At 29.7% G+C, this 26,923-nt stretch overlaps 1 protein-coding gene across 1 annotated transcript in view; it reads left to right on the top strand.

Annotated features, from left to right (window-relative positions):
• LOC142327385 (fibrillin-1-like) overlaps positions 1 to 26,923 on the top strand; it is a 339,860-nt gene that overhangs the window by 97,262 nt on the left and 215,675 nt on the right. Inside the window, exons 11-14 of the mRNA XM_075370397.1 lie at positions 8,747 to 8,866; positions 12,174 to 12,296; positions 16,199 to 16,447; positions 19,507 to 19,626. Coding sequence (XP_075226512.1) covers positions 8,747 to 8,866; positions 12,174 to 12,296; positions 16,199 to 16,447; positions 19,507 to 19,626 — 612 coding nt within the window. The remainder of the gene's footprint in view (positions 1 to 8,746; positions 8,867 to 12,173; positions 12,297 to 16,198; positions 16,448 to 19,506; positions 19,627 to 26,923) is intronic.

Genomic DNA, 26,923 nt, shown 5'->3' with positions numbered 1-26,923 from the left:
GCAGAGTGAGTCAAATATTTATTACATTCTTCAAACAACAAGCTGAAATCTAAATCTCTCGATAACAGAAATTAATTTTTGACAGTTTTATGAAATATTTAGATTTCAGAAAAAACTACAAATTTGTTTGTTTTCCTTCATATAGTTTGAGTTTTAGGATTAGTTAAGCAGTGCTTTATGCTTCAACCTTTGTCTAAGGATTTGGATGTAAGTCTATTTGAATTAAAGTAATTTAAGAGAGATTTCCAAAGAATTAGGAAATGAATCTTAAAAGTTTTAAGCCATTTCCTAACTTAAACACATTAGAGAAAAAAATTCAATAATCAACCCACAATTACCAGACAATGTCTAAAAATATATGAACTTAATACTGTGAAAAACTGGTAGTGCTACCTGTCAAATAATTATTTAGTGTTGTGATCCAGAATGTGGAATGTTTTACCTGTAGAAAAGAATAATAAATATTGTAAAGTAACAGGAAATTGTCACTATACGCATATATTTTACTTAAAACATCTCAAATTTAGTTGTTTTATAATAATTTATTTTCAATATTACAACTTAATATTTTCCTGTAAGAGTGAGTATTTAATCCTTTAGCTGACTAAAACAACCTTGTTGTCATAAGTTCCCACTGCATGTGGTTGACAATACCTAGTTAGCCAAGTATATTTGTATCTGTTTATCACTCCTTATTTTTATTTTTTTATATCTATAAAATGAGCTTTTCAAGCCTATAAAAAGAGATAAAATAAAAAACCATAACATTTAAACTTTGATAAATGCAGATGTGTGAATTGACAGATCTGTTTTATGTATTTACTGTAATTGTCAACAGATTTCTATTTCTTCAGGCCCCCATATATCTCCAGTAATTTTTGTCTGACAATTATGATTAAAGTAGGTTTTCCAATCCAAAAATTGTATTTTTTAAATACATTGAAGTTAAAGAGAAAAAAAAATCTTTTGGAGTGTCAGAGCATTGTGAAAAGTAGTACTTTAATTTATTGGTTTACTAATATAAAGGTGAACACTAAGTTAGATTGTGTATTTCCTTTTCTTTAATTAAATAAAATGTTAATATTTGAAGAGGGATTCTATTATGTAATTTAAAAAAATAATTTTTATTTATTTTTCCAAATGGTTAATGTATATTTATTTGTCATCTATGAAATGCCACTATGAAACAAAATTAGTTTGCTTAATTTTAAAATACTGGTTTTGTGTATGTTCTATTTATCAGTGATTAAAAAAGGTAGTATAATCATCTTATAGTACCATCTTTAATTTTGCTTGCCAACAATGAATTCAATTATTACAATATTTTTAGGCATATTCTTCATTTGTATAAATGTGTAACCACGTAACTTGTGATATATGCATGGTGTGTGTCAGTGTTTTGTTTTATTTATTTCACTTATTTATTTTTTTAATCATAATATTTTATTATATTTATTTTTAAACATTTTAAATATTATTCCTGAACATTTTGAACTGAACTGAAAACAAATAAACAAGAATAATTAAAATATCTCTTATAAATTTCATAATATTAGAAATATAAGTTGTTGGTAATTCTTTTTATTTATACTAGCCATACAGCCAGGCTAAAAGAGAAGAGAGATTGTGTTTTGTTGTGTTTCTAATGAAACATAGTTGCAATTTAAACTCTGGTTGTGGTAACTCTTTCAACAAGTTAAGTAGCTCATTCATCAAGTTTTAAAATGTCAGATAAATTCTGCCATAAACTTATCTCTTCTCCGATTAATATAAAAAACCTTTTCATTTTATACTATCAACCATCCTAAAATCTCAACATTTCCTTTTGACAATGCATTTAAAATTTCAATAACCTGCACTTTTTGTATTTAAGTTATTTTTTTGTTGTCCTCATTTTGCTACCATAAAGCACTGTACAAATATTTAAAAAAGTTTGTTACTTTCAAATCAAAAGTTTGATACAAACACATCTTTTTTCATAAGTTTAAAACTCTTCTGGCTTATGCCAATCTTCATCTGATATTTTCTTTTTTTTTATCACTCTTCTGTATCCATAATTAATCAAACTAGATTTTGGTAAATTGTGTTCTCTTATCTTAGTACTGAGCTGCTTATATCCTTTATTCTGTGACACTTCATTAATTGTATTTTATGCTTGTTTACTTTTGATTTGATTTTTTTCCGGCCATGAATCCTACTGTTCATTATATTTAATTCACTCTAGAAAATTATAATAAAAGAGTCTCCTCAGCTAATATTAACTTTTTATGTTTTTGTAAACTATGAAAATAAAATAAATAAGATTTGATGATACTATTTTTACAAAAGTAAAAAAATCCAGTTTTCATAAATAAGTTATGTTTACCTTTTCTCAGCCATTTGGGTAACACTCATGACACTGAATACATATGAATTTAACTTGAAAAAGCTGTTTTAGCATTACTGAAGTGACTGTTATCTTAATTAGTAAGAGAATTCCACTGCAGAAGTAATAATGTTTTTCTTCTACATTTTATTTCATAATTTCATTTACTCTTTAATATATATCTGTACTTTTATATAAAGAGGAAGAGGTTTTTTTTTTTATTCAGGATGAACAAAAAACCACCCGATCAATTAAAACCAAATTCTTTTAACACCAAATTTTTAAAACCAAATTTTTTTACCCATGTTTCTTGAGAAGGTTTATAGATATATTTCATCTTGAAAAAACATTAAAAACAATAAAAAAACATGTTAAGAAGACAATGCTTCACTACCTCCATACGTAGTATGTTGACTTTCCATTAAGCAGCGAGTATGTTGTGCTCAGGCAACAACTTTTTATGTAGTATATTGGCTCTCCGCAAGGTGGTGGACATGTTGCGCTAAGTTCAGTCTACTTAATCATGAAAGCGTAAGCTGTAAATAATTGTTATTTATTGATTATCAAACAACTTTAATTTGTTTCTTTGAAATATGTATAGTATAGATAGGTTAATGCAGTTGTATTTGATTTCTCAGGTAATATGATATATTATTGGTTCTGTGATAGGTGATAAATATTTGATTATTAAAATAAATAAAATTAACAAATTATAATAAGTAAATAAAAATACAAATATAAAAAAGAAAACCTACGCTTAGATATTAAATGACATAATCTGTAAATTAATTGACAATGACCTGCTTCTAGTGGGAAAGAGTTGTGGAGGAGCCATATGCAACGGTTTTATCATGCTAAATAATGAATCCTTTTTTTTTTTACTGCTAAATATTAACTTATATTCCCTTTATCTTATTAATAAAGTTAAATAAATAAAATTAATTAATAATAATAAGTAAATAAAAATACAAATATAAAACATAAATAGAAATAATCTACACTTGGAAATTAATGGACGCTTCTAGCGGGAGAGAGCATAAAGTAAACCCTTGCTTTTAGTGTGGAGGGAGCTGTGTGCAGCTGCCCGGTACACCACTATTGGTCTGCTCTGTGCCAGTAGCAGCTAAAATAAAAATTTGAGCACATATATCAAACAAACAAACCCACGCATCATCATTTATTACAGAGAATGTTTTTGGCGGTATTTGTTCAGCGATAAATATTTGATTATTCAAATTTATTTATCTAACTATTTTGGCGGTATTTTTTGAGGCTTTTCCTAAAATGATGCTGAAACAGAAGAGATGTAATATTGGTAAAAAATCTACAGGTGTTGTAGTGTCTACATCGTGTTTACTTGAGACTATGGAAGAGCATGATTTTATGATGCTTTACAATATAGGGAAGTCACTTTAAAGTTCAGATCTGCTTTTGAATATGATCCTCATTTGGATTATATTAATAGTAAAGATTTACAAATTGGTGAAATGATTAAAATATGCAATCACTACTTTGCAAAAAATAGAAAGATGAAGCACCTGGCATGTGTTTTTCTGGTGGGAAAGTTTCACTTCCTATCCTAAATGAGCTACCAGAACCAATCAACAGTTTAGTTTTAAAATCTCATCCTTTGTCAAGACATTTTCTCGATAATGTTGGAAAATACAACTTATTCCAGATGACTTCTTTTGGTGCTAAACAAATTGTAGAAGGGATTTTAGCCTACGTTTAAAATTCAAGGTCAAGTTTACTGTCGCATAGGAAGTTTATTGCCAGCACTTGGTGTTGATCACCAATTTTTAAAAATTTACTTCCTTTCTGATGCTGATGAAACTTCTCTTCGTATTAATATTATTCCAAACATGAAGAAGAAACTAATAAAAACACATCAGAAGTTTTGCTGGAACATAATAATTAGATCAGAGAGTTTAAATGCAATATTGACAACACACTTTTGGGTAACACGGAAAATGTTAAATTAATAATTCATGGTGATTGTGTACCTGTTAATCAGCATAGGAGTTGCTAAATGCTCCAACTACTAATGAAGTTGCTGTTTTACTGTTCGATGAAGATAACGGATGTAGAAATATAATCTTACATTGTCGTGATGGTCAAATGTAACACATGTCTGAGCTTCATTGCTCTTATGATCCTTTACAATATCCCTTTATGTTTTTGAAGGTTGAAAATGGTTATTATCCAATTATTCCACTAAATAATAAGGAACAAAGTAAAACAGTTTCCTGCATGCAGTTTTGTGCTTATCGACTTATGGTTCGAGCTAACAATGACAACTTTTTACTTTATTACAGAAACTTATTTAATCAGTATTGTGTTGACATGATGGCCAAAATGATCGCTCAAAGATGAGGCTTTATTCATAATAACCAAAAAAAAATTATGTGCTGATGATTATTTGTCATATTCGAGATACTGTGCAACAAGACATCAGTGTTAATGCTAACAACATGGGTCAAAGTGTTGTACTTCTCTCATTTTTCACTGGTTCACCACGATATATGCATGGGAAATCTCAAGATGCTATGCGTCCAGATTTATTTATAACTTTTACATGCAATCCTGAATGGCCAGAAATAAACGAACTATTCACTGGTCAAAAATCTACTAGTATAAATGATATTATATTAAAATTTTCTCATTTGAAAATGAAAAAACTTCTAGACCTTATTAACTGAAAATAAATATTTGATTTGGTCAACTGCTATGCGCTAAGTGTCAAGTGGCAAAAATGAAGCTTATCTCAATGTCACATTTGTATGGTCAGTAACTAACTACGACCTCACAAAATTGATCTTATCATACCTGCTGAACTCCCTGATAAAAATGTTGACCCGTTATTATATGACATTGCTTGTAAACATATGTGTCATGGACCATGTGGTGATATAAATAGGTCATCGCCATGCATGATAAATGAAGAATGCTCAAAAACATATCCTCAAATGTACATTTGCAACACTCAAACTGCAGATGACGGTTACCTGACTTATTGTAGAAGAAGTCCAGAGGATGAAGGTCATATGAAAACTTTAAACATGCAAGGTAACATAATTGATATTGGTAATAAATGGATCATCCCACATTGTCCACTGTTGTCATGTTGCTTTAATGCCCTAATAAATGTTGAATTTTCCAACTCTGTACAAGCGATTCAACATATCTGCAAATATATTACCAAAAGTTCAGATCAAGCAACTTTTTCGGTTGAAAATCAGAGATGATTGAATCAGTACATTAATGGTAGATGTATATGTGCATCTGAAGCCGATTGGCAATTTTTTGACTTTCCAATACATCTACGTTATCCCACTATTTTTCACTTAAAAAATTATCAACAGATTTATTTCACTGAAAAAAACCCACAACGAGCTCTTGAACGTTCACAGAAGACCACTTTTATTGCTTTTTTGAGCTTTGTCAGTCCGTTGACTTCGCTAAGACATTGTTATATTCTAAAGTTCCTAGATACTATACCTATAATAATAGCAAGTTTAGCAGAAGAAAGCATGGAACTGACATTGAAGGATTTCCTGGAATCAAAAAGGATGCTGCTCTGGCAAGAGTATATACTATTCATCCAAACCAAAGTTAATGCTTTCATCTGCGCATGATATTGCATAATGTTAAAGGACCTACACTTTTTGATTACTTGAAAACTGTTGATGCTGTGCTACAAAAAACATATAAAGCTGTTTGCTCTATAATTGGCATATTGGAAAATGATAATCACTGGAAAGGCACACTTACTGATGCTTCTATTTATCAGTCTATGCACAGAACTATTTGCAATTGTATTAGTTTTTTGTCTTGCCCAACCGAACATATTGTGGAAAATGTCCCAAAAAAATATTTTATATCAAATCCTATGTCAAACCACTAATGTTGAGATTACAATTTCAGAAATATTGAAAGTGGTCTCATTGAGATTGAAGATATTGTCGTTACGTTAAGTGAGAAATATTTGTGTGGTTTTGGTTTACCAACATTTAAAAACGTTCATTTATACGATTTTGGTTTACCAACACTTAAAAACGTTCCAATTGGTTAGCATCATCAGGAATAGATGCTACACTTATAAATGGTGGGAGAACTGCACATTCCACTTTTAAATTACCGTTAAATGTTACATGTGGGTAAGAATCTGTTGCTTCTAGTCATAAAAATGGTCCACTTGGACAAATTTTACAAGATGCTAAACTTGTAGTGTGGGATGAATGCATAATGAGTCATCGCGCTCACATTGAAACCATTGATTGAACCTTTCGAGATATTAAATAAAATATATCTCTTTCGAGATATTGCAGTAAATTAATGGGTGGTATAACTTTTGTGTTTGCTGGAGACTTTTGCCAAATATTGCCTGGCATTGTGAGAGGAACTAGAGCTGATGTTGTTCTGGCATGCCTTAAATGGAAAATTATGGAAAATTGTCCTCACTATTAAATTTAACTAATATGAGAGTTTATCTTGAGGGTGGTGGTGCTAACATTCCCTTACAACTGCTAAACATTGGAAATGAGACTCTTCCTCACAATGATGGTTACATTTCTATTGATGAAAACAATTGGTACCGTTTTGCATACAATGGGTGATCTCATTTTAAATTTATCCGAAAATTAGTAAGCTTTTAAAAAAACCGTACGAGTGGCTTTGCAAAAGAACTATCATAACTTCTCAAAATATTTCTTCATTTGGAATTAATAATATGATTTTAGAAAAAGTTGAAGGACAAAGCAAGGAATGTCGATATGCAGATTCTGTAACCAATACTGAAGATGCAGTCCACTATCCTGCAGAATTTTTGAATTCTCTTAATCCTGCAGGTTTTCCCGCTCAGAGTCTCAATCTTAAAATGGGAGTTCAGATTATTTTACTATGAAACCACCCTCCAAGATTATGTAATGGCACGACGTTGCAAATCAAAACTATTCATAATCACATCATTGAGGCTACTATTTTGACAGGTCCAGCTGCAGGAGAGCTTGCTCTTATACCTCACATCCCAATGATCCCAACAGACTTACCGTTTCAGTTCAAGAGGCTGCAATTCCCTATAAAACTTTTGTTTGCTATAACAATCAATTAAGCGCAAGGCTAGACATTCAAACATATTGGTATTGATTTACAATCATACTGTTTTTCTCATCGAGAATTATATGTTGGACTTATCAGAACTGGTAATTCGAAGAGTCAATACATTCTGCTACCAGAAAATCAAAACACCACAAACAATATCATATACCCAGAAGTTCTATCAATTTAATACTGCTAGAAAATGGGTTGGCTACATTATAATCTTTGGCCAAAGCCGAGAAATATATCGGTCTGGTCGTAAGTGATCAACGGCCAGCAAAAACTACTGAAGATAAATTGATGAAAATTTGTATACACTTTCTCCTTATGGTGTTAGTGCATACTAAGAACATCCTCTCTGAAATTACGAGTTTAATGGGTTAAAATGGCGTAACAATCAAATTTTTTTTTTTTTTTTATTTCTCAGCAACAGACATAGATGTCCAACTTAATTTTTGGTGTGTGTAATCTTAATATGAATATCTAACAATTGATTTCTACATTCTTGAAATTTAGAGATGAAGTGTTAAAATGGATGTTTGATTTTTTTTAAACCCTGTTATTTTTTATAATTTCTCAGTAACAAATGAAGAAATCAACCTGTTTTTTGGTGAGTATAATCTTCATGTCAATAAATCAATTTCTAGATTTTTGAAATTCAAGCTTGAAAGGGGATGAAGAAAGGAAAAAAAAATTGAATAATGATTGTAAATTTTCCCAATTCTGACTATAGTAAACTAGATATTTAGTAGATTTGGGCTTGCAAATAATCTTCAGATAAATATTTAAAAACCATTTTAGGGTTTTTTTTAATTCCAATTTTCTAAGGGGTGCGAAAGTATACAGGCTGTCACTCAACCAACAAAGCCACTGCTACCATAACTATATGTCTGACTGGCTGTAGCTATCTCTGGTTACTTGTCTAAAGAACATAAAATAAAAGAATTGACCGCTATGGGAAATGCAAGTTGCCTGCGCCATATAGCGCAGGCGAAGCTGTGATGGGGAGGGAGCTAGTGTATATATATATATATATATATATATATATATATATATATATATATATATATACAGACACAATGTTCTGTTATATTGTTTACATAATATATAAATATATATATTACAATATAGCTACTAGCAAAATTACAGAAAAACATTTTTTTACATACATTGGAAATATAGTATATTTGTTTATTTATTCTTATACTTGCACAAAAACATCAATTTTAATTTTGCAGATTTTAATTATGAAATATTATCAAGTTTTGATTTTATTTTGTGCAGATGTGGATGAGTGTAAACAAAATTATTGCTTGGGTGGGCGATGTACCAATGCACCAGGCAGTTTTAAGTGTGAATGCCCTGTTGGATTTGATGTTTCCTCTGATGGACGTCGCTGCATTGGTATGTAGCATTTGTTGTTAATATTTAATATCTATATTTTGCATTCTCTTAATATTATATTTTACAATAATGATAATACTGTATGTTCTACTTCACTGAGTTTCAGAAATACACTTGATTGTTTCTAGCTGATATGTCTTCAGAATCTTTCTGAACACGAAATAAGCTTGATTTTAAATAATCTAAAAAGTTGATATTTTTTTTATATTCTGTTTTTCCCCATTGATAAATGTGAATTTTGTTGCTATTCCCATTTGGATATTGTTCTCAAACTTCAGAAGTACCCTTTTGTTACTCTACAGAGTACATAACTGTTAATTAAATGTTATATATTGGTCTATACTAGTAATTTATAATTTCTTTTATATACTTCTAATTTGTTTGTCTTACCTATTTTTTTTACAAAGTTACAGTGATTTTCTGAGCTACTTTTCAGTTAATGTATGTTCATTTATATGATTAGATGTCTTTTTAAAAGGATGGGTTATTGAATTTGCGATTAACTTAGTAAATTATAATAAAAAAATGAATATCTAAGGATTGAAAGACAACTTCCAGTGAGTTCTACTGTATTGTTCTACCAAAATGTTCATTTATTAATTCTATAAAAAGTTACATAAAGGTGTATACTGTGCTTAAGTAATCTAAAAAATTAATATTTGTGACTGTAGGGTTGAAAAAGTGTAAATTGTATGGCTTATCAATCTGTACTTATAACAACAATATTCATAAAACATGTTCCTACTCAAAATTTGCATGTGAGCAATGAAATAAAATAAAAGCAGATTTACAGAAGTAGTGATGCTCTGTACTCTTAAATTTTGTATTTGTTGGTACATCGATTAAGATAAATGAATCCATATTTAGTGATTCTTACATTATGAGTGTGTGGAGGAATAGAAGAACTTAATTTTCTTCACCATTCTTCCATAAGTTAATGTCTGAATTTTGATGGTTCCTTCATGCTGTTACTATTTTCAGTTTATAAATTTGGTGTGTGTTGCTTTCATTTACGATTTCACCTTAGTTACTTTAATCTATTGGTGAGAGTCTTAATTTTTTGCTGAACACACTTGATTTGAAAGGTACATACAGTACTTACAGTCAGTACTATAATTTACCATATTTTTATATAGAAATCATTTCTATTTTATACTGTTGGTACACCCCAACAGCTTATTTACAGGCTAGAGTTAAAATGTTTTTATTAATGATCTTAATATATAAAAATAAATAAATAATAACATGATAAGTAGTATGTGTAGTGAACATATGTGAAGGTTTCTATTTGTCAGGTATAGTGTTTCTGATCATGAATTCTTTTTGGGATTCAATTTTTATTACTGATGTAGTTAAAAATAAATTGATTATTAATATTAAAATATGCTTATTATTTCTATATTATGTTAATATATATATATACTTTTATCTTTTATATTATATCAAAGATAAAAGTATAAAAACCATTTACCACCAAGAGTACAGAATTTGATAATGCTTCTTACCTTATGCTTATTATTTTTTTCTAACAGGCTTTCGAGGTTTTCCCTCATCATCAATTAAACTTTTTCTTCCAAATCACACATTAAATTCAAACCATTAAAATTATAACTTATAAAAATATGTAGTCATAAATATTAAAAAACAGAAAATTAAAAAATTTGTTTATGTAGCTAGCGACACATACAGTACAGTACACACATATGAGTATTATATAGATTTTTTATACATATGAGATTATGTACTAGCCACATATATGAGTACAGTACTATATGTGTGGTTAGCCATATAATAAAAAAAAATTTTAATCTTATATTTTTTAATATTTACGACTACATATATTTATAAGTTATAATTTTAATGGTTTGAATTTAATGTGTGATTTGGAAGAAAAAGTTTAACTGATGATGAGGGAAAACCTCAAAAGCGGTATTAGAAAAAAATAATAAGCATAAGGTAAGAAGCATTATTGAATTCTGTACTCATGGTGGTAAACGGTTTTTGTATTTTTGTCTTTAAGATATTAGTACAGAGGGGAATATGGACAAATACAATAACAAAAGAATGATTTTGCTAAGTTTAAATATATATATATTTTAACAATGGATTGAGGAATTGTGGTTCTTCTGCAACAGATAATTATGATGAGAATGTTTTTTGTAGATTATAGATTTTGTACCCAGTTACTCATATTCATTTTTGTGCATTGCATTGTAATAGTCTTTTAAAATTATATAAAAAAATAATATTGATGTTATTAATAATAATATTAATATTCTATGTTGGAGAACATTTTGAGAAAACCAAATAAAAATGGATGGAAATAATTGACTATGTGAAATAATAATCTTTGTTTAATAATTATAAACTTAGTATATTTTATCAATATTTAATTTTCCATTTGTTAGCCTACATAATAAAACATGTGAAGAAATTTTTAATACAATAAAAGATCAATAAAAAATGTTGCTTTATCACAATGTGCTTTTCAGATTCTTTTTGATTTTTGTGTGAATTGAGTCAGGATTTATCATGTACCAGATGAAGGGTTAACTTTTAACCCTATTCTGTCATGAATTAGTGATGATCATTCAACTTGCACAATTTAATTGCCCAATGGTTTTTCTAAAATACTGGTTTTAGTTCCTAAATACTGGTTTTTTATTAAAACTAAATGGCTGGTTTTCAGCCATTTGATGAGATTTTTTCTTGAAGTAAGCTTTTTTCTTGAAATAAATATTTAAGTTGATATAGAGAATTTTACAGTGAATAGTAACAGATATCTAATGGAATCAAGGTAATATCTGTTAAAAGATTAGCTGTTCTGTGTATCTCTGCAAGACGACCACAAAATACTTTTTCTGATAAAGAAAAGCCAGAAAAAGGTCTGGCCTTTAGTTTACCTAGTGTACAACTGTGATGAATTTCAGCCATCATTAATGACAAATATTAGAAATGTAGAGATTTAATTTTTTGGAGCTGAATCATCTAACTCCTTGGACTTATTGTTAAAAATTGTTCCTGTGAAATAAATCAAAATGCATAATTTGTGATTTTTGCTGTGTAGAAGTGGAAGAATTAAAAGCATTATTCAGTCTATTAGTTTAACTCTGATTTTTGTAGATGAATCTTCTACAGTAGAATAATTTTTTTTAAATATTTATATTTTTTGAAGTGAAATCCTCCTGCCAAATTTCAATTTACTGAAACTATGTGTTCAGAAGATACTGTAATGAGTGAATAATCTTTGACTTAAAAGTGTATGATTTGTTAAAAATATGTCTTAAAAGTATATGATTTTTTCTAGATCATGATGAATGTAGTCAAAATGGTATGTGTGCAAACGGTTTGTGTATAAATATGGATGGCTCTTTTAAGTGTCAGTGCAAACCAGGATTTATTTTGTCACCTACTGGGCACTCTTGTATTGGTATGTAGTTTTTGTTATTTCAATTTTGTGTATATTTATTAGACATCAGAGTAATTTTTTATGTGTTAAGATATAAATACTTAAATACTTTAATTCATAATTTGAGATATTTCATTTCTTTGAGATGTTTTCAAGTAAATGTGATTGAATTCACTGAAAATGTGTGAACTTTTTTTTATCATCTTAGAGAATTCATATTATTATTATTTTTAATTATAGTGATAATTTACCAACTATTTTTCTTTAATTTAAAAAAAATTTTTATTATAATTTTATTTAAAACTAGCTCTACCCACCACGCTTCGCTGTGGCACATTGTGGTTGCATGGATGAGAAATAAGAAACAAAACAAAGCATATGTTTCATAGAAGTGTAATTTTGCAATACTTGTGGATATACAATATTTTTTGTTTACACTGTCTGCGTAGATATAAAGGCTATCTGGTTTGCCGACTCAGGAACACGCAACATACACTTGCCCATGTGAGAAGCAATCCGCATCTAAATCTAAACCACACAATTCTAAAGATTGACCTTGAGCTTTATTGATTGTGATTGCAAATGCCAATCGAATTGGGAATTGCAATCTTTTAAATTAAAATGGTGATCGGTCGGGATTATGGGTATTCGAGGAATGAGGATATCTTCACCTTTGTAAGGCCCCGATAAAATCGTTGCTTCCACTACGTTATTCATCAATTTCTTAACTGCAAGTCGCGTGCCGTTGCAGAGTTTTGGCTGATTAATATTCCGCAACAGGATAATTGTCATTTTTTGATCGAACCGTTGCTAGAATCAATCTAATAAGGAATGTTTTCCCAGTTTCTCCTGGTGCATCCAAGAAGAAGGTCCCCCCCAACTCTGTCATTTATCATTTGCATTATGCGATCATAAATGCTTTTCTGTTTACGCGTTAATTTGGGAATGTTTGATTGGACATATGACTGAAGATCACCAATGTTGTAACTCTGTTCACGGCGTAAATCCACATCAAATGAAGCAATCGCAGCTCGGGTGGGTGCTGGCATTCCCAATTGACTAAGAACTTTATTTGCAATAGCTAAGCACTTGTCTTCAATATTTATCAATGCTTCATTGTAAATGCCTTCTGTAAATTCCATGGTCATATTGGTATTTTCTAGGCGTATGCAAAATATCCTCGCCATATGCGATTGATATCTTTCCCATAACTCTGTGTGAGATGAAGGGAAGTAAGCGGTCAATATAATTGCGAATAATGCGCGAATTTGGTTTAGATGTGCATGTGTTGCACGCGTCATTAATAGATATATCCCACTGTTGGTCGTTTTCTAATAAATTCAGAGCTTGATGAAAGGCGCAGCTCAATCACGACACGATCGCTCAAAAGTACCTCGATTAAAGTGAATATTTAATTCAGATTGTACAATAATCTGAATCGGATGCAAGTGGATACGTTTTTTTTTTTGTTAATAAACAATGTAATTGGGAACAGGTATTGTTTCACATGTGACTGCAGTTGTCGTTAGCTAGTATGGCGAGTGTTCCCCTCGCTTCCGGCAGATGGCGCGGTCACTGGTACACAGCTGACCGTTAAAAAAACTGTTTTCTCGCGGTTGCGGGTATGTGACTGATGCGAAAAATAGATAAAAACAATCTTTGATGCGGGTTATATATCATGCTAAAATTTGAGCTCAATCGGTGCAGAATATTTTGAGTTTTTGAAGCGTACACAAACGAACTTAACATTTTTATATATAAAGATTTGTGGGCTGCGAAAAAAAGCCCTTAAGTCGTGCGAAAAAACACATCATTTTAAATGCTTACAAAAGCGGAGTAATGCTTACAAATTACAGAATAATCAAACGGCGTTGATTTCAGATGTTAATAAACTGTTAACGTAAGTAGAACTTGTGCTGCTTCAGTGTACAACGTGATTCTCGAGTATGATTCTACTAATGAATTATGGTCTCCAAAGAAAACAAAGCCCCACAGGTCAATTGAGAAAGAGGTGAGATTTTGATAAAAACGCGATTCGTAAAAAAATTACACGAATTTGAATTATTTAGAAATAGTGTAGCGGTGTATTATGTCCTTTGGAAGAAAATTCGGTTACTGTCTTCGACAACGCTTCTTATCATTAAACGAAAAGAATTCCAGTCGTGTTATAGAAAAACAATGATATCAAAATGTGGCTTAGTTCAAAAGGAATAATTTTTGAAGAGGTTTAAGTTAATGTTCAGTCATTGCAAAGGGTTTCGCGTATTAAAAGTAATTATAGTCCTATAAAATTGGTTTGACACACAACGCCATATTGGTAAGTCATGTTTTTAATCGGCTCCTAACGAATATGTTTTGCCGGCCTCCGTGGCGCGAGTGGTAACGTCTCGGACTTTAATCCGGTGATTCCAAGTTGGAATCCTGGTCAGGCATGGCATTTTCATACGCTATAAATCATTCATATCATCATCTGAAGCAATGCATAACGGTGGTTTCGGCGGTTAGAAAAAACGAATACTTAGTTGTGTGGTTTCAGTGTTACTATTTGTGAATTTTGTTCTTTGCTTTTACATAGCAAAGAACGCTAAAAGAACAAAAAACGATTGTTTGGTCATATATATGTAAAAAAAACCTAACAAAGGATTTTTTGGTCATTATGTAGGGATATTATTTTCTGTGTATTTGGTTATTTCGACTTTTTTTGTTTGCATAGTCTTAAGTTATCTGGGCTATAAGAAAGTTGGGTGTTTTAATTTATTTACTGTAAGTCATCCTTCTTGGTGGCTTTTCATTTTGTTTTGGTGTTTTTTTTTATAAAATACAGATGTTTTAGCTGTTAAATATAATTCAAAGAAATTTGGTCGTTGTGTTTGACAGCGGCCATCTTGAATTGATCTGATTGGTTTTCCTTTGTTTACATTTCCAAATTAAAAATGTACAAATTAAAAATAGATAGATAGCTTTATTAAAAATATTTGAAAACAATCTTTTATGCGGGTTATATATCGTGCTAAAATTTGAGCTCAATCGGTGCAGAACATTTTGAGTTTTTGAAGCCGTACACAAACGAACTTAACATTTTTATATATATAGATTGATTTTCTTTATTAATGACTATTTACAGATAATGATTATGAAACTACTAGATTTCTATTTTCTTTCTAAAACAGTCTTTAAAAACAACTGAAATTATTTTTAGTTGTACTATAAAAAATGATCTTTTGTAGTAGTGTCTTATAAATAAAATTTGCAGTTTTAGTCGAGCAAACTGTACCATTCATATTAATATCTAATATGAATGACACAGTGGATTGGTTTATTCTTACTCTAAAAAATACATGAAGCTGTACTTCAAACATTACTTGAACTATAACTACACTAAGTACTGTAAGGATGAGTGGCTTTTTTTTGTTTTTTATAGAGATATTTAAGTATTGATATTATCTTTGTGTTTTCTTTTTTATCAGATATATTATTTTCTGTTGATGAATAAAATAATTTCCCATCTGAGTGGAAATAATGTATAATGCATTGTTTCCCAGTGAAAAGTTTGCTGATATACACTATGTGCCTCAGTCTGCCTTATAAAGATTCAAAGTAAACGTAATCACAATTTCTTTCAGAGTAATCATGTTCACTACACAGATAGTTCCTGTGAGGTGAATAAAGGGAAAATGTCTTGTACTAGCAGGACTTGTTGGGCTGAATATCACTTTCATTTCAGTAGGCTTGGCATGTTGATATGCAATAAGTATATTTTGCTCAGTGAAGAAAACAATGGGAAATCACTTCTTATTTTTCATAGTAAGCTTGACTCAAGATTCAAGTTATTCCTGAGGTGTTTCATTTCAGGTCAGTCATTAAGTTTGTGGTATTTACATACATGTGAACAAATGAAATGATGTTTTCTTCTAACTTTACAGATGTTGATGAATGTTACGAAAACCCTCGAATTTGTTTAAATGGACGTTGTGAAAATGTACCTGGTTCATATAAATGTGTTTGCCAAAGTGGTTTTACATCATCACCTGATGGTGCTTTCTGTGTTGATACTGATGAATGTTCACAAACAGGGATGTGTGAAAGTGGTAAATGTATTAATATGGATGGGTCATTCAGATGTGTCTGTGATTCTGGATTTCGTTTAACTCCTGACAGACATAAATGTATTGGTGAGTTTAAATGTACTTTTGGATTTAATTTTTGGAGGTTTTATTATTTTTTAAAGTCACATATTATTGTTTAATTTTTTTCAGTTGTAATTGTTCATGAAAAATCATAAATCTATAGCTGGCAGATGGGAGAAAAGGTACAAGAAAGATCGTTTTTCTTTCTGTTCATCAAATATTTAATTAATTTAGACAACTTTGATTACCACCACTACATATTAAATCATTATTTAAAAGTCATATTAGATTTAACAAATAAGATAAATCACGTACAAATGCAGCTGCAATGTTTTCCAATACTTTTATCCTATTTGCTTAATCCCATTAGTATCAATTCTGCACATATTATTAATATGAAGGGCTGCTTGGCTACACTAGGCCTCTTGAAAACCTTTAGATGTGCTCCTCTTTAAGAAGCACTACTAACACTTAATTTGATCGAAATTGAATAACAAATCTTCCAAGTAAACCTTCAGAACACACTCTCCAGTTTACTTAAAAAGTGCAATTAATTTTAAAATGGAAAACACAGAATGTTCAGTTTTACTCAGCTAAATTTGAACTTGCAGTCTGTACTACTTAACATTGATACTTTTGGTGAATAGTTAATAAAAGTTTTAGATTCCTAAAATAAAATATTGAAAATATTATATAAAAGGTTTTGAAATGCCTAGTTCAAAATCTATTAGAGTTGTTTCATACTAGAATTATGAAGTTAACTTCCCCCGAACTCTTATTTCATAAAAATTCATAATTGTTACTTTTATTCCATCCAAAAATCAATATCTATGAATTTATTAAAATAAACTCTTATCAGTTACAAAGAAAAAAAAAAAGATTCACTTGAATACTGAATTTTAAATGATTATTAATCATCAAATTAATAACAATATCAGTCACTAATTATTAAAAAAAAAAACAGATTCTTTTTGAAGTAACAAACAAATATAGTGGATAGATCACTAAACCTTTTTTTGAGTGGCCAAACCGAACTTACTTAAACCAATACTTGCACTAACTACAATTGACTTACCACGCTTATTCTCTTGTAACACACATTCACAAGAGAGGGTTATTACAGTGTTTTGTAGTATACTTATAACATTATCCGCAATTACATTGCTAAAGGGCACAGTTGTTTCTTAAATACAGGAATTTTTTTTTGTGGCACATATATAGAAACGATAAGGCAATTATGAGATATATATGCAATTTCTTGAGAACAAGAGAATCTCAGTTTAAACATTTTCTTTGTTCCAAGAAATATATATAGCGTAAATAAAAAGTTGTTTATTTTGATATCACCTTTTTGACTTTCTGCAGAATCAAAGGTTTATAAACCACATTCTAATGGTGACACTAAAATAAATAATTTTGTCAATAATTTGGATACAATTTTGTGAAAAAATTGTTTCATGAATAATCATGGAATAAGATATTTTAGAAAACAGTTTGGTCTTATGTATTGTCATTACTCACAGTAAATACAGAACTTTACCTTGACTACTGACAACATGAGAGAATAACATGTTAATGAATTGAAAATGAGAAAATTTATTGAAGATTTCAGAAAACATATCAATCAGCCAGCAATAACTTGCCAACACCTTCTCTACCATACATAGTTAGGAAGCGTGTAAGGTAGTGGGAAATAACTCATTTTATTTATATATTTTATATATAAAAAGTAAAATCAACAAGAAACATACCAAGTAATGAGGTCTATGCAGTGTTATTTTTATAGATGTATAAAAATTATATAACAAAAAAATAAGTGGGATGCCTAAATTTAGAAGGTATCACCAGATCAAGATAACCAATCACCACTCAGAATCGTCAATTGGAAATTCATGTCCAAATATTGTAATGTTTTATGTAGAAGACTTGATCTTCAAATTTTTCAGAAATGAACACCAATCAGCAAATAGAAATGTATCCCCACAATATATCAATCTACTGGCTTTAGGTAAAAAATCAGTGCCCACCAACTAACAGCAACTATCTACTTACATTGAGTGAGATAAATAATAGGGAGATAAAATGGAAAAAAAAAATTACTGTTTTAAATATTTATTTATGGTTTCATAAATGCCACATTCTTTGGGAATAAGAAGTAACAGGGGTCCTAAGCTAATGAGGTGAGACACTAACACCACCTTTTATAAGGATAAAAGTAGCTTCTTGATGAGGACCACATGTAATGGTGAAGCAATCAGATGCTGTTTCCTATCTCATGTCTCTCTTATCTCTTTTAAAACTTTATTGTAAAATTCTTTATTTACTGTCCTTGTGAATTGTTTCTTAAACAGATAACATTTTCTGGAGTTGGAGTTAATTTGAGGATAATGAATGTATATAATTGTCAGATGATTTACTGTAATTTTAAACAGCTAGAATCAGTTATTCAACATCCAAACAAGCATTAACACATGTTTTTAAAATATTTTATGACTTTCCAGTATTCAAAAGCCACAAACACAATGCTTATAAAAATTCAAAAATATAATTGTTTCAACTCATTTTGTTTTCTTGGTGTAGTGGATAAAAAAGAGTAGACTGTCCAAATGACTGCTACCTAGCTTTTTTAGCTCTATCTACCACAGCTTAGCAATGTCTGCTAGTATTATATAGATTAGTAATAATGATTCAATATTAGGTCTGAGACTTTTAGTGAATACTCTGTGTGTGTGTGTGTGTGTGTGTATTCTGTTGTTTTTCTCATTTGCTGGATGTCTCCTGTTTAAATTAATAGTAATATTCTGTTATATAATTAAACTTCTGATTATTCAAAACATGGCATATTGAACTTGACTAGATAAGTTTACTTTCACTATGTATTTATGTAACATTGGATAACTATTAAAATTATTATGTACTCAGTTTGGTACAGCTGTGTTTTTAATTCCCAACACTGATGATTTTTCTGTGCGACTATAAAAGTAATGATTTTCAGTACTTTTTATCACCAAATTATGCTGTTCATCGTAATACTTATGCAACCTGTCTTAGCAGCATTTCATATTAATAGATTCTGTAATGGCAATTATTTTTTTAACATTTAGATATTGATGAATGCCAAAGTAGCCCTTGCCAGAATGGCCGCTGTATCAACACTGTTGGAAGCTTTCGTTGTGAGTGTCAACCTGGATTTATTCTTGGATCTGATGGACGATTTTGTCAAGGTAACTTTAAAAATTAATTATTTAAATAAAATAAAGTTTTGATTTTTAGATAAATTGCCCGTAGTAGTTTTTTTATCACACACATTCAGGAGTTGATGGAACATTAGAATGAATAAAATCTGGACTTTTATTTTATTTTATTATTATTTAAATATTATGCTCTCTTTCAACAAACTGTATTACAGTTGTCAATCACCATGGCATACTGGTAACATCTCAGCATTTTCTCCAGAGTTCTGGGTTTGAATTCTGGTTAGGCAAGGCATTTTTCATACGCTACAAAAATTTCACTTCCATACACAACATAAAAGCTACAAGTATATGCATGAGATCATCAAGCACAAAAAAAAATATTTTAGCTTTAGCATTGATACAGTCTTAGTTTGATAAATTAAATTTTCTTTCATTAAAAGCTTAAAAGAAATTTTACATTCGTAATATGAATATCACTATGTATATAAAAAAGAACAGCTTTATGTTCTGCTATGTTATTTTTAATGAAAAATTACTATAATAATTTGAGAGAGAAAAAATTCATTACTTTTATAGTCTATGTATCGATTTTAAAAGGTTTCACTGAAGTAGAGAAATGTACTAAATGTACCAAATTCAAGGTACAAGATTACTCTAAATTCAGAGTGAACAATCTGAGAAAAACTAGGGTATATAACAAACATGTTTTCTTAGCAGCAATAGTTTAAATTAACACTGACTTTATTGTGGTATGGAATACTCCAAAAAATGTATAACAAATTTCTTTTTTGCTATTTAAATGAAAATGTCATAATCTAACAACAGTTGTGTTTATGCGGAGATATAAAGCACATACCTCCATGTGGAGCTTTCAGTGCATGTACAAACTACTAGCTACTGTTATTAGCCACTATTGAGGACAATGTGTATATCATGCAGTAATATTGATATTATTTTCAGTGCTAAATATTTTTCCAAGTGGTATTCTATATTTATTAATTTTTTTTTTTTGATTTTATTATTAATCATTTAAGTTTTATTTTATTTTTATTATTGCCAATAACATTCTATGTTGTGTATTTCAAATTGACTTTCAAACAGCTCATTTGGAAGATTAACACTAAAGAGCAAAGATAAACGCTCAAAGGTAGATTGAGGATTATAAAAACATTTATTGGCTTATGAAGGCAGGGGTTTAATTATTCATTTAGTTATATATTAGAATTTATTCTGTTATTAACGTTAAAATTGATTAAAAATCCAAAAAAGGAATTATTATGCAACAGAAAGAGGAGTAATCCATTTATTATTTTACCAATCTGTTTGTTTTAATATTAGAATGGTAACAGATATCAGTAGTTACACAGAATTTTAGTCATGGAGATGGTGAGACAAATTTTAAATAATAATTTTAAAATTATAAAAGGTGGACAAACCTTTTTCCAGTTTATTTTTACATTAACAAAAAAAAATAATCCCTTTCGGCACACCGGAAGGTGGAGGTAGATTTCACCGGTGCTAAGTATGGGATAAAAAAGATTTCCACCTTAAAGTTAAGAATTTCCACCTCAAATTTACTTAATACGACAATGGTTGCATGTGAACAAAAAGTTGCACATGTTTAGCATACAACAAGCCCCATTTTCTTACAATTCCAGCATCATTTTGGTCATCCCTTGCCATAAGGGTTGGCCATATCAAAAATTGTTTCAGACGAAAGTTTTAGGTAATGTTTAGAGGACTAATGTCCACTTTAAACCAATTTGATACTGTGCTTTATAAGGGAAGTATGAATATTTTTATCTTTGAAATGTCATTTTTCCCACTCCCTGGGCCAATCACTGGTGATATCAAAACAACTTTATTTACATAAGTTTTAGGCCCTTATCCAAAGAGTAGTAGGAACTTTAAAAGAATTCAATATTTTACTTAATAAGAATGTTATAGCAATACTTTGTTTTTTTGAAAAAGCCCCCTCCCATTTCCACCTCCTGGTACAATTTTGACTATTAACAAACTCGACCGAGATTTTGGGATGAGTTATTTTTAAGGAACAATTTGAAAGTGCTTGGTGTAAAATTATAGCAGTTATCATGTCCACAAGAAAGTGATATATATATATATATATAAATGTATGTCTAAACTTTTGAGCTGATGACGGTTTTGGGGTCTGGGGGATGTGAAATGCAAAGATATATCAAAATTTTCCAGAAGTTGAATCATAGTACCTATTACAATAAGTAGTTTTCTTATGAAATCTACCTAAAAACAGGGAAAGGTGTTAAGAGATCTTGAAATTAATGGTACACCAGTTAGACTTGATTGATAAATCAGCTTACTTCACATGTGAAGAATAGATTTGGGTGTTTCATTATGGACCAGATATAAAGCACTGGCTGGAATAAATGGATGTCACCGATCATGAAAAAAGTACAAATGAGCGAGTCAGTGTCATGCTTACTGTTTCCGTTGACATACATATTCATAATAAAAAGACAAATCAGTAGTAACTACTGATTATGACTTAATTTTACTTAACTGGGCAACTAGTAAATCAACAATATTATTTTGTAGAAAATGATTCAGATCTCTTAAAAAAATTTATATCTTGATTCTGCCATATGATAATGAACTTATGTAGTCTGCTTTTTCTGTTGAGTTGGATTTAGTAAGAAAATTGTAAAATTTCGTTTTACTCTTTAACAACTGATTTTTACGTACGTTCAACTGATTTATTTTACAAATTCTTCATTTTGAACTTTATCAAACTATGTGGTATTCAATTTGATTTCCATTAAACCACACTACCAAAGCCTCTGTTATCTCTTCCTTATACTCAACAATGTTTCACTGTCATGAAATACTTTATTTCTACAAGTATTTTAAGGAATTTTTTCTAATTCTTACATTTATGTTTGTTGGTAGCAAAGTTCTTTTCTACACTCACCATTTGTAATAATCTATTATTACATAATATATGTAGCAACTTAATGTTACTACAGTAGTTTTTTATTATGTTAAACATTCAGTTTTGCTGACATCCAATAAAGTTCTCATTTGATATCTGACACCCTCTCTATATTTTTGTGACAATTTATAACTCACCGTTCTCTTTACTTTTTCTTCTTTTCGTTATTCTTCTGTTTACAAAATTATATGCTTTCTTTATGTTCCTTGCTGGGACTATTGATGACAACAATAAATGTGACATCACATATTGTTATATAGGTGTGGATACAATATTGTATATGTAGGTAATAACATAACAATATGTTTGACTGTTTAGCTGCTACGTTGCTGCTGTGGTATATGTGGCAGGAGGGATTTTGATGCCTTGCTGGCATATTTTGCACTGCAGTGAATTTAATAATATTTGCTATGTCTATATTTGTGGTAAGCTTGCTAGGATAACGATATTTTGTATTTTTGACACTCATAATTGCCAAAAGTTACAAGTGAGCTTTACGAGTACAATAATGTAACCTAACAGCATAACTTAATTAGTAATATAAGTACATAATTAGTTCATTAACACATGGACTTCAAAAACCACAAAAAATTCTAGTGAATTTTGATGTAGTAAACAATCAATACTTGATGTTGTTACATCAAGTAGTAACAAATAACAACCCTTTTCTTCACTTTTTTCAATCAGTTTTCTTTTTAACTTCTTGATGTTATTTATCTACTAGCTGGTAGTATCTATTTCCTACTTCATTTCTTATTGACTGTTTTTGTCTAACCTTGTGGCCTTATTTAAAATTAGTACATCCCATATTCCATCTCAAAAAATATTGTGGTCCTTATATTTTTTAATTAACTCCTTTTGAGAAGTACTCCATCCACAAATCAGATTGGAAACTATTTTAAATTCAGAATATTTCACTTGTGATAATATTACATAAAATATTTTATTATAATAAATGAAAATAATAATTACATTGATAGGATTCCTTCAGCCTTACACCTGCAATTTTTATTGTTTTCATCTAAGTATTCAACAGCTAAAATATGCTATGCTTTATGTTTATATTGTTCAGACTTAGTGCCCGCTCTAGGGGCAGGCAACCTGGGCATTTGTTTGGGGCGCTAAAATTTGGGGGTGGCATTTTGGCTGTAAATATGACAAAAATATTGATGTGTTAAATACTCAATTAATAGGAAATTTCACATATTGATTTTTTCATTCGCTAAAAATTTACAGTACATAGTGTATTTATATTGTTTATGTCTAAAAGCTAAAAATATGTTTACTGTTAACGAAAAATAAACACAGAATTTGTGAAGGACGCTGCTTGAACTTATTTAAACATGCATATACTTCCAAAATAGCATTAGCATACGAACAGAGTGCTGATGGTTCATCTTGTGTTTGAACTTGCATAGAATTGCTTATTACCTCTAATTATAAAAGAGGGGTTTCATTTCACAATAGCATTCTTGCTATTATGTAGTTAAACAAGTGGAAGTTCATAAAATTTACTTCAGTCCGGTTCCTTAATTTGTAAAGGTAAATACATCTATAATTAAGCTGTTGTTTAGTTTGATAGGTACTAGTTTATCGTAAATAGATTATAAGTAAGCGTTTTTAAACAAAATAAATATTTTATTTATCCAAAAAGGCTGTTTATTGAATCAATAAAATATTGTATCAAATTTGAATGTATTCTATAAGTACAATTATTTATATTTTTGTTTAATGATAATAATTATTTGAATCAATAATGTAAGAAATAATGTAAGACATTTATTAAGTTCATTGCTTCAATAAAATGCATTTTATAATAATATATTTGAATAATTGAACTGAATAAAATCTCAAAATCAAGAATTATAAAATTGTTTTTAATGACTATTTATGATTTGCTGAAATATCTGTTATTATAAAATAAATATGTAATAACGCTAGACTTTCTTTATGCTCTTTCTTTATGTTGGATATGAAAAATATTTGTGTAGTGCATAAATATTTTTTATGTTGATTTTGAAGTTATGTTAATTACGATTTTAGTTTATTTAGAACGAGAAATCTTTATTTTGTTTATAGTTTAAATTGTTCAATTTGAGTTATGTGCATGCCTTTTCCAGAATGTTTGACGGTCAAAGAAAATTATCTGGTTACCAGTACAAAAAAAGAAGGCTGGAAAAGGAAGCCAAAAGGCAAGAATAAGCTGGTGCATTACAAAATTATATCCAGAGTTGTACCAAAACAAATATGACTCTAAGAAGATTCCAACACGGAATCAATTATAAAAGAAGATATGGAATCGTCAGAGGATGATGACGACAAATAAATGGATGAAGTTTCTAAATCAATTGGAATTAAAAATACTGTAACTCTACCATGACCAGATGAAAGGATTGAAAATCTTAACACTAATGTGACATCCACAGAAAGTGTTCTACAAATTTTGAGTACAGATCCGGCATTATGACCAAGAATTTTAGGAGACGCTGAAAGAAGTTTCTTAGTAAGACAAGGTCCACCTAAACCATTGCATAATTACAAATTTCCTTCCAATGACACTCGTTGACATTTTAATGCAAATTATTATACACAAATTTTAAGCAATGGAGAGCAAGTTTTATGAGACTGGCTAGTGTACTCTCTTTCACAAAACTGCGTTTACTTCTTCTGTTGCAAAATTTTCGGCTGTTTAAATTCTCTTTCAAAGAAGGGTTTTAAAAGTTGAAAGCACCTCGATGAAACTTTAAAAGAGCATGAAATTTCCAAAAATCATATTCAGGCCCAAAAATCATGGCTGGAAATGAACAAAAGGTTAATTGTTTTAAAACTATAAATGCGGCTGCTCAAAAAATTATTAATGCCGAAACAAATCACTGGAACGAGGTGCTTCTATGAATCATAACAATTACTAAAATGCTTGGTAAAAGTGGTCTGGCTTTCAACTTACAAGCAACAAGTTGTTTGAGTATAATAGCAGTAATTTCTTAAAAATAGTTGAGTTGCTATCTGAATTTGATCCCATTATGGAAGAATACGTTCGTAGAGTGCTAAAAAAAGAAGAGACTAAAGCTCACTATCTTGGGAAAAATATACAAAATGAGATAATAGATCTGCTGCATCAAAGTGTAAAGTCTCATAATATTGATGAAATAAAAAAGTCCAAATATTTTTCCATAATTTTAGATTGTACTTCTGACATTAGTAAGGTAAAGCAATTGACTCTTGTAATCAGATATGTTTCAATCAATAAATTGACGCTGATGTTGAAATTAAAATTAGTGAAAGCTTTTTAGGCTTCTTACCAGTTGAAAGATCTACAGAAAAAGAAATGTCTGATATTATAATTGAAAAACTTAATGATTTGGGTTTACGGTTTCAGGATATCAGAGGGCAGGAATATGACAATGGGTCCAATTTGAGGGGTGATAAAGCAGGACTGCAATCAGAATTAAACAATATAATTTGCAAGCATTCTATGTTCTGAGTAGTAGCCACTCTCTCGGTCTTGTTGTTAATGATATGGCAAAAGCATCCTTGGAAGCAGCTAATTTCTTCAACATGGTCCAAAAAAATATATTTAATTTTTTGGCATCTACTTTTTGATGGGCAATACTTTAAAAACATGTTCAAGTTTAACTTTGAAACCATCGAATGACACTAGATGGAGAGTTGGATAGAGACCTTAAAACCTTTGAGATTCCATTTGGGAGATGTATATGATGCCTCGCTAAGCATTTACGAAAACCAAGAAATTTATAATTTAATAAAAGACAAGACCTTGAATTTATTAAATTGTATTAAACAATTTAAGTTTTTGTGTTCATTAGTTGTTTGGCATAAAATACTAAATTCCATTAATCCAATAAGTAAGTTGATGCAAACAAAAGATTTTGATCTAGCCTCTGCACTTGTTCTTTTACAAAACTGCAAAATATTTTTCAAGAATCTTATATCGATTCGTTCTTTGATGAAACTATTATTGATACAAAAGAACTTGCTACCAAAATCGACATGGAGGCTAATTTTGAATCAACAATGACATGGCACTGCGTAAGAAGAAGAAAAAGGAACGTCTCATACGAAGCATGAGATGAACGCACCGAAGATCCAAAAGAAAAATATAAAATAGATTTTTTTTATTCTACAATTGATCAAGCACTAAATACACTAGATATTAGATTTGAACAACTTAATAATCATAGTAATTTTTTTCAATTCTTATATAATATATATGATTTAAAAACCTTGTCTAAAGAATTGCTACTAAAACACTGTAAGAATTTAAAATGTATTTTAACTGATGGTGATTCTGTTGACATAAATGGGCTAGAATTAATAGAAGAAATTTCAGCAATA

Source organism: Lycorma delicatula, chromosome 1 (genome assembly GCF_047948215.1).
Source record: "Lycorma delicatula isolate Av1 chromosome 1, ASM4794821v1, whole genome shotgun sequence".
NCBI lineage: Eukaryota > Metazoa > Arthropoda > Insecta > Hemiptera > Fulgoridae > Lycorma > Lycorma delicatula.
The sequence above is the reverse complement of the archived record's forward strand: the minus strand, read 5'-3'. Positions and strand labels throughout refer to the sequence as shown.